Consider the following 15,934-nt stretch of genomic DNA (forward strand, 5'->3'; position numbering starts at 1 on the left):
TCAGTTGGCGGTAACCATATCCGGGTGCAAATTGACCCCGGGCGAAACAAACATCGTTATCCCGCTTATAAGTTATACAGTCTCAAAACTGACGTGTTCCTCTACATCATCATCATTGCAGGGTATCATCACTCCTTTGGAGGAACCCCTCCCTTGTCAGACTCCAAGTTTTCCTCTGTCGAGCGGTTCTTGGTTGTTAGATTGTCCCTCCATCTTATTTTGGGGCGCCCTCTTGGTCTCTTCCAGTCTCTTGGTGTCCATTCTGTTGTTCTTAGCGTCCACCTGTTGTCCTGTAGCCTTGTTGTATGTCCTGCCCAGCGGTGTTTTGCTGTATTTACAGCAGTGACGATGTCTGTAACTCCAGTCTCTACAATTCACCACAATTTACGCCTCACTGTTAATAAACGTGCACGGAATAATGTATACAGCTCTGTCAAGTTTGTGACGCACTACTTTATACCTGAACTACTATTTTTCGCGGAGAAATACTGGGTCGCGGGTAAGTAGTTTTCTGTTTTGAGCTGCAATACAAACTCTGGCGACAGCAGATTTCTTACCAACTAGGTCACAAGTTTAGTGATCACAGTCTAATTATATTTTCATCTTCAGCGATCCGCGGGGCCTGGTAGAGGCTACATAATGCATTCCCATGGAATCGAAGCCCGTAGGCTAACATAACAGCACTTCAAACTCTTGAAAAGATAGGTGTATCTAGCCCTGGCGCATCGACGTTAGCCTCCACCAGGCCCTCTTACGGGCGTCTGAAGCGTAGAATTCGTCAGAAAGAGGAATAATCAGCCAGTAGAGTCAGTCCACAGTGAAGATCACATTTCGCCCAGTAGGGCCAGCAAGTGAAACCCTGGCAAATGTTCTCCCTGTAGCCGGCCGGCGTAGTTAGTCTGCTAGAGACTAGGGCTTCATGCCAGCTGTGAAGTCTAACACGGCATGGCTGAAAAATTGTGAGCTTCTTACGATTTATTTACCAGACGAAGTTATGGGTCTATAACAAGTCTATAACTGGGCAAAAATATTGGTCGATGTGCATGTATACATAGGAGCTAACGTTGGACACTTTGGAAACTCTAGTGCGCCGCCTAAACAGCATTCAAATTGCCCCCGCTCGCTGTTTTTCCCACGTGGATTTTCCAAAACGTAGTCGGGTACATTGGGCTGAAATGTTGGACCTACACAATAGTATGGTGCGATATACACGATACAAGGCCACGCATCTCTACCAGGCATCTATAGGGTTGTTAAATAGTTTCAAAAATTTACAAAACAGGTGAATAATCCACTACAAGATGTGTAGAGCTGGCCATACAAAGTTACATGTTCACAACCCTTGCACTCTGGTAGAAGCAACAGCACTTCAACCGCCATTTTGATACACTCCATTTCAAAAACAAGCCCCTGCTTATCCTATCAATCATAATATGTATCGCAGCCATGCGTTAAGAAGTTCCCAAAGTGTGCTTGGGTCCGGTGAACGAAGTTTTTGCTCTGAAACATGTTCTTTTGGGGCAAAATACTGGTGGGTGTAAATACACGTATAGAGATTGACATCGGAAACTTTGAAAAGTATACTTTAACACACCGGTTATAACAGCGCATGCGCTGTCCTTGTGTTGATTAACAGGTTGTCATGGTATCGGGTGACGCACGTGTAAGGGGTTCTGTTTAACAACGTGTATTTTGATTTATTTTCAACCGTGTCGAGACGTTTTTGTAGCGACCTGTGTGTGTGTTGTCATTTTATTCCATCCGATCTGTTATTTTGTCGCTGTGCCTTTGTCAGTTACGTGTATGCTGGACTTCTTAACAGTTACATTTTTGTTTGTGAACGGGGCTTGTTCGTAACATACATACATGGTAATTAATCGATTGTTTTCTTCTACCACGCACTGTGCCCGATGTTAAAAGAAAAGCCTCAGCGTTTAGGTTATACATTTTTATTACGCTTTGATTAACTGTCGTCGTGATTTGGTAGTACCCTGTCCGGAGTGGGTATGTATGTATTTGTGTGTATTCAGTCCATCTTTTATTCTGTTGCTGTGTTTTGTGTCAGAAACGTGTGTGTGTGGGGGGGGGGGGGTAATTATTTTTTTATTGCGTTGCGTCATTTGCGGTCTTTAATTTGCAACGTGTTTATCCATTTAATGTTTCACAATCCATCTTTACCTGTGTCGCAGTGTTTTCATTGTTACCCGTGGGTAGTTATTTCTGTTTCAGTTGATCTCTGATTGTAATGTTCTGTCAGTACCGTTTGTGAATATTTTTTTTCTGTTGTTCATTCATCAGTGATGGGTGTGTTGGGCTGTTTTTCATTTGCTTCTTGTTTCTCTTAGCTCAAAACCTTCCTATGTGAAGCAGAAACACATTTTGTGCATACGCACATTACCCTACAGTCTTGAGCTGTGAAGTACGCATGAATCTAAACCCCTAACATAATGTTGCAGAGTTGGATTTCTAGGGGAGGATCACTAGACTCAATTGACGCACACACACACAAGCACATACACATAAACACACAGTAACACAGCACCTACTAAGAGAAGAGGGTTTTTCTAGGGGACGAATCATTTGTGTCACACACACAGGAACATGACGAGGCACTCAGAAGTTATCTCATGGTTTGTTTATTTCATGACAAAACAACAACCACGGATCCAGGAGTCAGCCTGGCGCGGGAGATTCTCGACCGCTGCTGGGGAGGGGGGCAGCCCTCTGCTTAGCCACTGACGGCTGAAACACACAAAAATATTTCACGTCAGTCTTTGTCTCAGCACCGTTCTTCATGGTCTTAGATGGTTGTAAAGTCGGACACAAGAAGCAAAATCACTCAGTATAGTAACAATTCAAATATGTATCATCAACAATGCAGGGTTATGAAACATGAATATGAAATACAACACACGTAATAAAGATCACAAGGTACTAGCCATGTGCGACTGCTTATATGATATCCACAAAGGGAATACATGATTTCCTTTAACACTGCATGATTATCTAATCATCTTCTACATCATTGTGCATGTATATTTCTCAATAGAAAAAAAGATTCCTTACTTTTTTCGCAGATGAAGAACTTCTTCTTGTTACAGAAGTCGTCGTTCCACCTGTAGCCCTGGTCACGGTGCCACATCAGGCCGCAGTCCTGGTTACCCCTCAAATTGTTCGGCTGACCGGGGTACCAGTTGGTGTACGTCACCGCAGTCCCGTCCGACCATTTCCACTCCCCTTCAGCCTGATGGAAACAAACAGTAATGAGAACTAGTTAACTACAACACTGGTCAGTTACATGTTTGAGACATTATTTGCACCTTGCAGCTGTGATTCTGTCATTTTGAATGCACCGTTTAGAAAAACACAAAGCAGTTTTAAAGCTGTTTGGGACAAAACACTATAAGCCCACAATCGTGACAAATGTGATTGGAACTATCAAAGGTTTCGTGGCTGTCTGCATGAACTACTATCAGATATTTCAATCCTTGCTGCATTTTGATCTAAAGCTCCTGAATAAAGAATTAAGTGTGGCTGACAATGTTGAGTCTACTGTGGAGCTAATTGCCCACCTCATCACCCCCCACACATTTTCTCACTCATTATACATTATTGCATTGTGACACGAGGGCAGAATGGAGTAAAGCATAAAATATTGCATCGGATCCCTTACATTGATATATTTCGCTCCAATCCAGTAGTCAGCCTTTTTTTTAATCCGTTTGACCAGGAAGTTGTGCAGGTCTTTGGTCTTAACGTCCGCCAGGTGGGCTCCCTTAGCTTCACACGCCTTCTGTGCAACCTCGTACGTCCTCTTGACCGTGTGTAGCTTGTACATGTTGGGTCCCTGTGGATACCTTATATAGCCACCTGCAAGATGTGGAAAAGAATAAGGGTCAGTCTGGTGCGGGAGGTTCTCGACCGCTGTGGGGGAGGGGGAAGCCCTCTACTTAGCCACCTGAAACACACAAAACTTCACGTCAGTCCTTGTCTCAGCACCGTTCTTCTTGGTCTTAGATGGTTGTAAAGTCGGACACACGTCTTCCGTGCACCCTCGTACGGCATCTGGACCGTGTACAGCTTGTACATGTTGCGTCCATTTGGTACGTAGCCATCACCTGCAGGATATAGAAAAGAATCACCGTTTATCCGTCTATTCAATTATAGAAACGTTACAAGCAGGGCTGTATCCAGGACCCTTCTCTCCGTTCCAGGACGCAAATTTGCTGGTCGGGACGGAAAAACATGTCACCCTGTCCGTCCCAAAAAATTGGAACTTCATGACATAAGATTGATAAAAATGCATTTTGTAGGCTTAAAATGACAGATTGAACAACGCAAATTAAAACATCTCAAAGAATGAGTGGGACGGAAAAAAAATTAAATCTGGAGACCGCGCTGATCACAAGCCTCGTCTCGACAGTGTAACGCTACAACAAGTGTATGAAGTGTGTGGCGTGGGGGAGTAGGACGTGTGCGTGGAATTTACATTTACACATTGGAATCATTCAATCCATGAACATACATATTAATGATAGAGATCTTCAAGCTAAGGCTAGAACACAATCAAAGAAACATTAACAGTTTTAAAAAGACACAACTGAAACTAACACAGATAATTGCCAATAACTGGCTGAAGCTTATAGTTTTCTGTAGAGAGTGTATGATAAGTGAAACGGAAATAATACCTTGAGCACTGACTTCCACAGCACCTGAAGAGTAGAAATAACGTCAGAATATTTCTAAGTATGGATCGATCACTTAAATACATTCCTATTCTCCAAGCAGAGGTCGGGGGGGGGGGGGGGTAACGTTAGTAGTTGCCGGGGTTTCTTACATTCGCCGACCGTAACGAGAAAAGAGGAACGTTAAAACTCCCGGACAAAACTACCCCTCTCGATCGAAGCCTCTGCTTGGAGAATAATACATTCCTACAAACCCCTTGTCCTCCCCCAAACACTTATCCCACAACGCGGGACTATCAACAAATTCGATATTCAAACAATTTTCATTCTAACTTAGCTTTGCACTATGTTAACCACCAACGCAGATGAACTATCAAGCAAATCCAAACTTATCCGGCAATCTTACAAGCTTTCTTCCCTTCTCTCCGCAATGTAACTTGTAGGGACCATGCAAACAATGTAGACCTACTATATTTTGCCCTTTGGCCACTCATAACAACGCGTGGGCCCGGGTTTTATACTACAAGACAGACTAGCTTCTTTCTGAGCGAGGATCTAATGCGAGGAACGTAAAATTGTTGGGTCTGGGCACAACCGGCGCTAACACAGGTACAATCGATGAAACAACAAAATAGAAACAGGTCCAAGCTTCCTACAGTTCCAGTAAATTAATCTTAATCTACGGCGCAGAAGAATGGTCACACCACACGTACAATACAACCTAGACGGGACAATGCATATATAACACTTTAAGGTAGAAAAAAAGACGAACAATGAAGAATAGTATAACATGTGACTACTCTAGTCTAAATGCTCACTCTAAATCTAAACTTGCTGGTCGTGATCTCGTTTACTAAAATGTGATGAACACAACATGCCACCGTACAAAATGTATATTGAACTCTTCCACCGCCGGGCTATCACATAAAGCCACTCATTACAGACGGATGGAATTAGCAGAGACCATTTCTACTGAATCAAAACTGAAGATGACACAAACGGATTGAATTAACATGAGAACATGGACAAAGCCATGCAGGGCGGTAAGATATGGCATCACATTTGGCATCACATTTGTAAAAGCAAAACCTCCTTGGTAAAAGCTTGTTCCCGACAAATGGCACGGAAAGCCGGCAGAGGGAAATACAATTCACACCAATGAACAGTTCACATGTATCATTATATTTATTTTATTTGTATCAGGCCCATGGCCCATAAAAAACAGACACAGAACAAAGATTTACAAAGCTACACTTTGCTTTTTACACAAAGCTACACATGCATACACACATTATAGATGTGTGTATGCATGTTTGTACGACATAGAAAAGAAGGCAACTCACCCGCAGCAATCAGAAACGCAGCGACGAGGATAGTGACGTTGGCCATCCTGAAGTTTTCGATACAACTGAAAAAGATGGCCTGTCATCAAATCTTGCTCGTATCAATATGTGAGTAACACAATGTAGACAGTACCAACCTTATAGTGTCCTATTTGTTTAATAAACAGAGGCGGGAGCAACGCTTAAGTCCAGAAGCACTAACAATATTGATAGCAGATTATGTGCTGCTTGTTAATAGTCGTGTGCAAAAGTCCTAAACATTGTTTCTAGTGAATAATCATAGCTACTGAGATTAAGAGGCCGCTCCAAACGGAAATATGGGTAGTTCTAGAAATACACTTTTCTGGTGAGCTAACGCCACTGAGAAATGCTGCCTCCTTTTCTAGCGGATTGCTACGGTCCGCACGGCCCGGTCTAGTGGAGACTACACCTGAAGTAGAGACTTGAGAGTCCGTACTGGCGGAATCTAAGCCCTTCTCTAAGCCCTTCTCTAGCTGGTGTGTTACGCCTAATGGCGGTTATACCGGCTATATAGATACAGACAGACAGGAACAATCTATCCTTCAGAATTGCTAAGGCCTACAGCCGATAGCTGGGAAACAAATGCAGGGACGTCCATGTAAAGCACGCGTCAAATTTGCACAGTTAAGACCTCTGTTCAAAGACATGTCCCCGTGGCGCAAGCGGTAACGCAACCCCGCTGCCTCGCCATGTGGATCAAATTCCGTGGATCCTAGGGCCTGAGTTCGATCCTAGGGGACATGTTGTAAGGGATTGTATCCGTCATTTCGGATGGTGACGTAAGCGAGGGAGAGGAGCTTCGGGCATTATCCTCAAGCGTCAAACCTCTGCGCGTAAAAGAACCCAAGAGTAGGGGTGACCCTGTGTGCTTGGCCAAAACGCGAGCCGTAGCGAAGCCGCATTGCACTACCATTAGCTACTTGAAAAAGCATCATGCTTCACCTCGAATGAGGATGCCTTGAAGCGAAAAAAAATCTTCCAATCGGGAAATACATGAAATACAAATACGGGCGCATGGATCGTAGAATTCAACACAAAAAGGAATGATTAGCCAGTAGAGTCAGTCCACTGTGAAGATCACATTACATTTCGCCCTGCAAGTGAAACCCTGGCAAATATTCTCCCTGTAGCCGGCGTAGTTAGTCTGGTAGAGACTATCCTTCTCTAACCGATTGCTACAGTTCGCACGGCCGGGTCTAGTGGAGATTACACCTGAAGTACTGGCGGAATCCAAGCCCCTTCAGAACTACTAAGGCCTACAGCCGAGTGTAACAAGCCCATAGCTGGGAAACACATGCCGGGACGCCAATGTATAGCACACGTCACATTTGCACAGTAGAGGTCTTTTAAAACCTGTTAAAACCATTGCTTCCAACCGGGAAATACATGAAATACAAGCAATTCAAGACTACTTACTTTTTGTTCAAACTAAGAATACTCCAGTGGTATGCACTGATAAAATACATTGTATTGGCAACCAAAGAAAATAAACCATTGTTCTGTTTATTTTAGAGCGACAGAGGCAAACCCCGACACACATAAGCTTTGCTAGATTTTCTACCGCACAGGGATTGAATTAGCCATCCTTCTCAGGTGTGTCTTTCCACATCTCAAAGTCATAAAATGCACCCAGAATTCTGTTCAAACCTCACAAAGTTACAACAACAATCTTCTGATCCCGCAAATGCCCCAATCCCAACAGATTTTTCCCAGGCAAAGATAAAAAGAGATTTCAAAGTATAACCGGGGAACATCGGTTCGCCCCAAAATCATAAAATGAACCCAGAATTCTGGCCAAACCTTACAAAGTTACATCCTACCTGCACTTCTGAAGCCACAAATGCCCCAATCCTGACAGATTTTCCCAGGCCAAAAATGAGATTGCAATAAGTAACATGGGATAATATCGGAGTATTTTCTCGATATGGAAGAAAGAGATAAAAGTATTCCATAGACCAAAGTGGGATAGAAAAGGAAGAAGCAATAATCGAAGTGAACCCACCTGGTTTGATCTCCAATTGCAGAACCTCGAACGACGTAGCTGATATAAATACCGGCTAGATATGATCATAAAACGTACGTAGTACGCCTTTTTTAGGTATCAAATCATATGACAACCCCCGTTTCTTAAGATCACCAATCAGATGCCTCCTTATGTAAGGTGCATGGGAGGAGATACGTTCTCATCCAATCAGAAAACGGCTTTCATTGCTTGCGAAGGGGAGTGTGTGATTTATTTCCGGTTCCGGTGACACGTCTTAATGTTTTTTTTAGCCCGTTTCATAATTTCCAAAGTTCATGACGTCACCCCTTATGCATACATCTACTTCGACTAGTTTTTTTCCCCAAATAAAGATTTCTTACAGAACCAAAGCTTCGCTCAGCGGCCCCGAGCACACAGAAAATCAACGTGGTTAAAAAAAACTGCAAGAAGCTTACGATTTGTCAACCAGGCTGTGCTAGAGATTGTAACTGTCATAATGCGCAGTATGTGATACGGATACTTCTATCATTTCAAGTGGAGTTTGAAATGCTGTTATTTTTGCCCGTGCGGTCTTTGCTACAGAGCAACACATAATGATCGACATGACGCTTTAAAATGACTACATTTCAGCCACACAAAATTGTTAAAAACTACCTGTAAAGTTACGGATGTAAATTTTCTTATGAATTCTATGCCTTGCAGAAGTTCCGACAGCAATCCTTACACGTGCTCGACCCGATATAATAACAACCTGTCAATCAAATCAAATCAATGACATCACCCAGTTATCAGGACTGTCAGTCGCCCCTCAGGCACATTTCGGCCTAATTTGGTTTTAAGAATCTTAGAAAAAATATTTCTCGAATGCAGGGGAACAAATGAACAAAATATAACTTTTTTTATATGATTACAAATTGAAAATGAATCGTTGCGACTCAGTTACCAAAGTTGCCATATAGCCAGCTCTTTATATCTCTGGAAAATTATTCACCTATTCGGTTAATTTTTACAGTTTGTTCAGAAACCCCAGGGGTCCGGTAGAGACTAAGTTGTAACTCTTTGTGGTGTATATTATAAAACATAAAATGTGTTAAGCTCTGGTGGCAGGCGCAGAATTGTACCCGAAAACATCTTTTAAAATCCAAGTGGGAAGAAATTGTAAGCAGCTACTACAGCTTGCCAAGCATACTGTTTTAGAGATTGTATCTGACAGGATGCGCTGGGGCTTGTTTTTCATACAGATACACTTATCTTGTCAAATGGAGTTTGTAGTGTTGTCATCTTAAACCCGTTTGGTGTATACCAGAAAACATACCATATTAAAAGATACTGTTTGCTACGACTACAATTCTATATATGCACACAAAGAATGTTAAAAACCTACTTGTAAATTTTCGGATTTATAATTTCTATGCTGGTTATAGTTTGCAAACGTTTAGTCGGTGACTCTTACACGTGCTTCCCCCCGATATAATAACAACCTGTCAATCAAATCAAATCGATGACATCACCCAGTTATCAGGACTGTGTGTCGCCCCTCAGGCTGAACATTCGCAAATTTCGGCCTTATTTGGTTTCAAGAATCTCAGAAAAATATTTCTCGAATGCTGGGGAACAAAGGAACAAAATACACCTTTTTTATATGATTAAAAAGTGAAAATAAATCGTTGCGACTGAGTTACAAGAGTTGCTAGCGTGTATCTCCATATAGCCAGCTCTTTATATCTCTGGAAATTTTTTCACATATTTGGTTAATTTTTACAACTTTTCAGAAACCCAAGGGGTCTAGTAGGGACTAAGTTGTAACTCTTTGTGGTGTATATTATGAAACGGTATTGAGTAAAGCTCTGGTGGCAGGCGCAGAATTCGTACCGAGGAGCACCTCTGAAAATCCACGTGGGAAAAACAGACGGCAGAGACAGATTCAGCGATGGCAACGTTCAGGATGCGCTAAACGGTGACTCTTTCACGTGCTTCCCTCGATATAATAACAACCTGTCAATCAAATCAAATCAATGACATCATCCAGTCATCAGAACTGTCTGTCGCCCCTCAGGCACATTTCGGCCTAATTTGGTTTTAGGAATCTTAAAAATCTATTTCTCGAATGCAGGGGAACCAAGGAAAAAATACACCTTTTTTAATATCATAATCAATTGAAAATGGATCGTTGTGACTAGACTCCACCAGAGTTGTCAACGTGTTACTTCATATCCAGCTCTTTTTATTCTCGGGAAAATTATTCACCTATTTGGTTAATTTTTACAACTTTTCAGAAACCCCAGGGGTACGCGGTAGGGACAAAGTTGTAACTCTTTGTCGTGTATATTATAAAACAGTATTGTGTAAAGTTCTTTGTGGCAGGCGCAGAATTGTATCTGAAAACATCTTTTAAAATCCACAGTATTGTGAAAAGCTCTTTGTGGCAGGCGCAGAATTGCACCGAGAAACACGTTTGAAAATCCACGTGGGAAAAACAAATGGCAGAAGCAGTTTCAGCGATGGCAACGGGCACTGAGGATGCGCTTGTTTTTCATGTTTTTCAGTTGTCTTCTTCAAGTACTTTGTTTGGTTTTTTAGCCGGTGTGTCAGAGTATACTCTGTAATATTTCTGGCATGTATATACATGTATACATCTACATTGACCAGTATCATGCCCAAATAAGGACTTGCTACAGGCCAAAAGCTTCGCCCAGCTGACCCACGCACACTTCAGAAAATCAGCGTGGTAAAAAAAAGTCGTAAGAAGCTTATCGACCGGTAACCATGTATCCAGATATTGTAACTATCATGATGCAGCTTGTTTTCGAGCAGTCTGTTGTTTTTTAAAGAAGATCTGTTAAGTCCTTTTTACAGCTGAGTCATAGACAACATTCAATTTGTTCTAGCGAGGTCTTAAAATTTGCTGTTAGTTTGAAATATACGTTCTTCTGATGTACATTATGCAGAGTTCCATACGCCATTCCCGAACCACGCATCAATAAGTATCTTATCAAAGCACCTTGACAACAACACAATTACCAGTGATATCCCTTTGTTGTTTTTTTCCCATCGTTATGAGTACAACAGCGCCTCTTGCGAGATAATGTATACTGCACGCTGAAGTTGATACTAACTTACTGAGCTGGCTCGTTATAATCTCTGCCTGTAGCTCAACTAGTAGTCTCTACTATTGGATGGCGTTTTTTTCTACTCAATTATTCATCGGTTCGACTGGGACATGACAGCTTGCAATGGGCCATTATTATGGGCACCAGTTACCTTTCGCGATTTCCCCATTCCCGAAAAGACGGAAATTTGACAATTTGACGGTCTCCTTTGTCACATTTCTCCATACGGCCGGGAGCGGTACTGCAGATTAGGCTCTAATAAGGGATATCATTATTACCATTTATCATTATTATTAGGTAGGCCAGCTACTCTCTCTTCGCAGCCAGCTAGGGGCTGAATTGCGAGGAGCGCACAATTGGCGGGGCTAGATCGCAAGGGTCTGGAGCGGCTGCCATTCGGCGCTAACTCAGGTGACCTCAATACTCACAATTGCCCCATGTGCGGCCATAGGACTGTCGGTTTTGAAGCACTCACACCGGGAAGGACCCCTACTCCTTTTGATAAGTGCGGTGGGTTCTTTAACGTGCTCGAGGTGTGGCTCTCCTCAAACACGGGACCCCCATTTAACGTTCTAACCGAGGGACGTCCCTAACCGAAGCTAGGTACTAATTTACACCTGAGTAAAGTGAGGAAAGTCGTGTTAAGTGCCTTTCCCAAGGGCACAACATCGGGGCATATCGGTGTTGTGGGCGAAACACCCTACCGATTGCGCCACACGATACCACACGGGATTTACTACCGTCTTGTAGAAATACATTCAAGACATTGGGCTCAAAGCCAATGAACATTCGACAATAAAAGCCTGGAAATCTTTACCCACATATAGAATTACTTGTGAGATCCTTTAAAACACGCGCTGGCATAGAAAGGGTCGATTTTCAACTGAATGGGTCACATCCGTCGAACCGCCACCTATATTCGTTAGTCTCTACCAGACTAACCGCGACGGCTATAGGGAGAACATTTGTCGGGGACTTTGGCCATGGAGGGTAACATTCGCAGCCGCAATATCATCAAGGGTTGCATATTTGACCCTCTCTCCGTAGCCGACTCCCTTCATACAATTAACTCTATTTAGCCAATTTCTACTATTTCCCAGCGACCCGCGGAGGCTGGTAGAGCCTATATATATTTATTCGTGTGCACATCGCGTCTTGTGCGAAATGAATGGTTCAACGCTGTATTTGCATAATAGGCATCTGTAACCAGATCACAGAATGATATCATAATCATCACAGACGGGCAAAATGTAGAATGGTTCACGGTACGGACTGATTTACTGAAAACGCTGTAACCCCCATTGACATTAACCCGCCGGAAGGAATATATCCACCACATTGAAAAACAGTGGGTTTGAGAGATCTCTAGTGCAGCACCCCCCCAGTATGCACAGTTTAGATATACAGGAGTGCATTATACTGGGGGACGTTGGGTTGGAGATCTGTTTGGACGTATCTTTTCAGGGTGGCGTAATTTTGTAATTGAAAAGATTGTTAGCATGTTTATTGCAATGTCTGGAATGGTGAATTAGGAGCACTTTTAAGGTTCGACGTATTCTCTTCTCTCCTCTTACAAACAGGTGATGTTGAGAAACGTATTGTTGTTATGTGTACAGTACAAGTGCAGCACAGTGCAGTTTTCAGTACACCAGTCTATGACTATGTATCCTGTCTATAGTTTGCATGTATGTCATTGTTGTATGATGCTGTTGTCTGGCGTTAGATATTCGTGATTATATACAAGCGGAAAATGCTGATATAGAGTGTCATAGAAAATCGGATAAGGTCTCCAAGCAGATGTTGGGGCCAAAGATCGTGATATTTTCTGAATGACGGCCGGGCTTCTCTGACAGTCCCTTACCCCATATGAGTGTTAGAACACTTAAGTAAAAGGTCAAAATTCTCAAGAGAAGGAAGTGATGTTTTCCAATGTCCTAAGATTACTCATTACGGCAAGACTTGAAGTGTACATGAATGTAGGCGGCGCTTCGATGGGCGCGACATGAGCTCCACCCACACACTTACAAATCGATCATTTCCATGCCAGCGCGCATTTTAATAAGTGTCACAAGTCATTCTACATGTACGTGAAGACTTTCAGACTGTTCATCGGCTTTAAGTGTAATACCATTACTATTTTTGCATTTCTACAAGACTGGAGTACATACCCTATTGGAGCCTAATCTGCAGTACCGCTCCCGGCCGTATCGTGAAAAGTGACAAAGGAGACCGTCAAATTGCCAAATTTTGGTCTTTTCGGGAATGGGGAAATCGCGAAAGACTCGCAAAGGGGTTTGAAGTTTTTAATTCTTATTTGACCTTGAACTTGAAGCTGGGACCATGTAAAAGCAAGTATAACGATTTGAGACATTTCGCCATAAATACAACGGGATATCAGGTCATCAATTGTATGTTTCTCTTTGCACTTCACCAATAGAAGTGGTCGAGTGTACATTTCCTGTAAATTGTTACTCTCTGAAACATAACCAGAACTATTCAATCGCATTTTACGGAATAAGAAGACCTATAAACGAATACAAGAGTGTTTATTCATGTCTATGTATCTTCTTCTTGGTTCTCCCGTCGTTTTACGGCAGATGAGGGGCCCTTCCACCACGCCCCCTTGCGGCTGCATACGGTCCTGCTGACATCCTGACAGACTGCTTAAATCTGCTATAAATCTGTTTATCGATCAATTTCCATTAGAAATGCCGTAAGATGTCCTGGATTACTCAGTGCAACGGTGAATGCTTCGGTGGCGATTTTCATAATTTATTCATCTGCTTTGGTTGTGAGCTAAGTCATGTAGTTGCTTTATCGGGAAATGTATTTTATGTATTTATATGAAATGTTGTTCCTTTTATTTATTCTATTCATTGGTTTGGCTGTTGGCTTCCCAACTAGCCTGATGCTATTACAAAGGGCTAGCCCTGCTGACAAAGACAATACATTACAATGGACAGCATAACGAGCTATAATAATGTTCTAAATACATGTACATATTAAAAACTATGGTATATAATGATTCAGAAGATAAATAACGTCTATAACATTATGCTGTACTGTTGTCATAGAAATTGATAGGTATTCAGTACAAGGCCAGTATATTACAGTTTGAGTGAGTTTGTCTCTAGAACCTGCTTATAGTTTACAGCTATGTCCTTCTTGTATCATTTTAGGATGTAATGTTAACATATTTATTATATAAGTGGATGGACAATTGAGTAAAAAGCTGTCATACAAAATGAATGAAGGATAATGTCTCCAAGCAGATGTTGGGGTGAAAGATCGTGATGTTTTCTGAGTGACGGCCGGGCTTCTCTGACAGTCCCTAGCCCCATATGAGTATATACACAGTTCAGTAAAATGTCATAGTTCTCAGAGAAAGCAAATAATGACCACATATATCCTTGAATTACTCATTACGAACAAGACGTAAAGTGTACATGAATGTAGGCGGCGCTTCGACGGATGTGACATGAGCTCCACCCACCACTTACAAATCGATCATGTCCATGCCAGCGCGTATTTTAATAAGTGTCACAAGTCATTCTACATGTACGTGAAGACTTTCAGACTTGTTTGGTCGAGTGTTCATCGGCTTCAAGTGTAATACCATTACTATTTTTGCATTTCTACAAGACGGGAGTATATCCCCTATTGGAGCCTTATCTGCAGTACCGCTCCCGACCGTATCGTGAAAAGTGACAAAGGAGACCGTCAAATTGCCAAATTTCGGTGTTTTCGGGAATGGGGAAATCGCGAGAGACTCGCAAAGGGGTTTGAAGTTTTTATTCTTATTTGACCTTGAACTTGAAGCTGGGACCATGTAAAAGCAAGTATAACGATTTGAGACATTTCGCCATTAATATTAGGTCATAAATTGTATGTCTCTCTTTGCACTTCACCAATAGAAGTGGTCGAGTGTACATTTCCTGTAAATTGTTACTCTCTGAAACACAATCAGAACTATTCAATCACATTTTACGGAATAAGAAGACATTAAAACGAATACAACAGTGTTTATTCATGTCTATGTTTCTTCTTCTTCTTAATTCTCCCGTCGTTTTACGACAGATGAGGGGCCCTTCCACCACGCCCCCTTGCGGCTGCATACAGTCCTGCTGACATCCTGACAGGCTGCATATATCTGCTATTCATGTTTATTCATGTTTATGTATCTATATATCTGTTTATCGATCAATTTCCTTTAGAAATGCCGTAAGATGTCATGGATTACTCAGTGCAACGATGAAAGCTTAGGTGGCTATTTTCATAATTTATTCATCTGATATTGCTGGAAGCTAATTCATGTAGTTGCTTTATCAGGAAATGGATTTTACTTGTGAAATGTTGAACATTATGATGTACTGGTGTCATAGAAATAGTTTCTTAGGGGACTCTTCTTGCTGGAATACTGATGTTGCACTGATAGCAAAAATAAAGCACCATATCAGACCACAAACAATATCAGACAACAAGCAAACATTACAATGAGCTGGGTCAGACTCCAGGCATGAGGGATCATTAAAACGTTGTTCGTATAGACAGCTTAAATCTGTTGTCTAGTTTAAACATGATTTAGAAAGCATGCCTTGCCGTACAAGAAAGAGTGTGTCAAGACGTATTGCTAGCCTGGCAGGTTTGCTCCGACTGCCTTTTGGCTTAAAGATCGGTAGCTTTCTTTATTAATAAAACTTACTTCCCCTGCGATTGGAGAATATGAATATTGGTAGACGATGATATGATATTCTGACATATTCATTACACATCTTCTCCAAACTAACGAGG

At 42.0% G+C, this 15,934-nt stretch overlaps 1 protein-coding gene across 2 annotated transcripts; it reads right to left on the reverse strand.

The window, feature by feature from the left end:
- Positions 1-2,620: 2,620 nt before the first annotated feature.
- Positions 2,621-8,160, reverse strand: LOC136425586 (perlucin-like). Of its 2 annotated transcripts, none has more exons than XM_066414506.1 (6): positions 8,052-8,160; positions 6,029-6,093; positions 4,689-4,712; positions 3,674-3,870; positions 3,067-3,244; positions 2,621-2,742 (listed from the first exon to the last, which is right to left on the reverse strand). In XM_066414506.1, exons 2-6 carry the CDS (start codon positions 6,072-6,074, stop codon positions 2,729-2,731), a joined length of 459 nt encoding a protein of 152 aa, XP_066270603.1. In that variant the 5' UTR covers positions 6,075-6,093; positions 8,052-8,160; the 3' UTR covers positions 2,621-2,728. The 2 variants fall into 2 exon arrangements, with proteins under 2 accessions (XP_066270603.1, XP_066270602.1); XM_066414505.1 differs by lacking the exon at positions 8,052-8,160 and adding an exon at positions 7,870-8,026.
- Between the last annotated feature and the right edge of the window lie 7,774 nt (positions 8,161-15,934).

The sequence above is a fragment of the Branchiostoma lanceolatum genome, chromosome 19, assembly GCF_035083965.1.
Source record: "Branchiostoma lanceolatum isolate klBraLanc5 chromosome 19, klBraLanc5.hap2, whole genome shotgun sequence".
Lineage (NCBI taxonomy): Eukaryota > Metazoa > Chordata > Leptocardii > Amphioxiformes > Branchiostomatidae > Branchiostoma > Branchiostoma lanceolatum.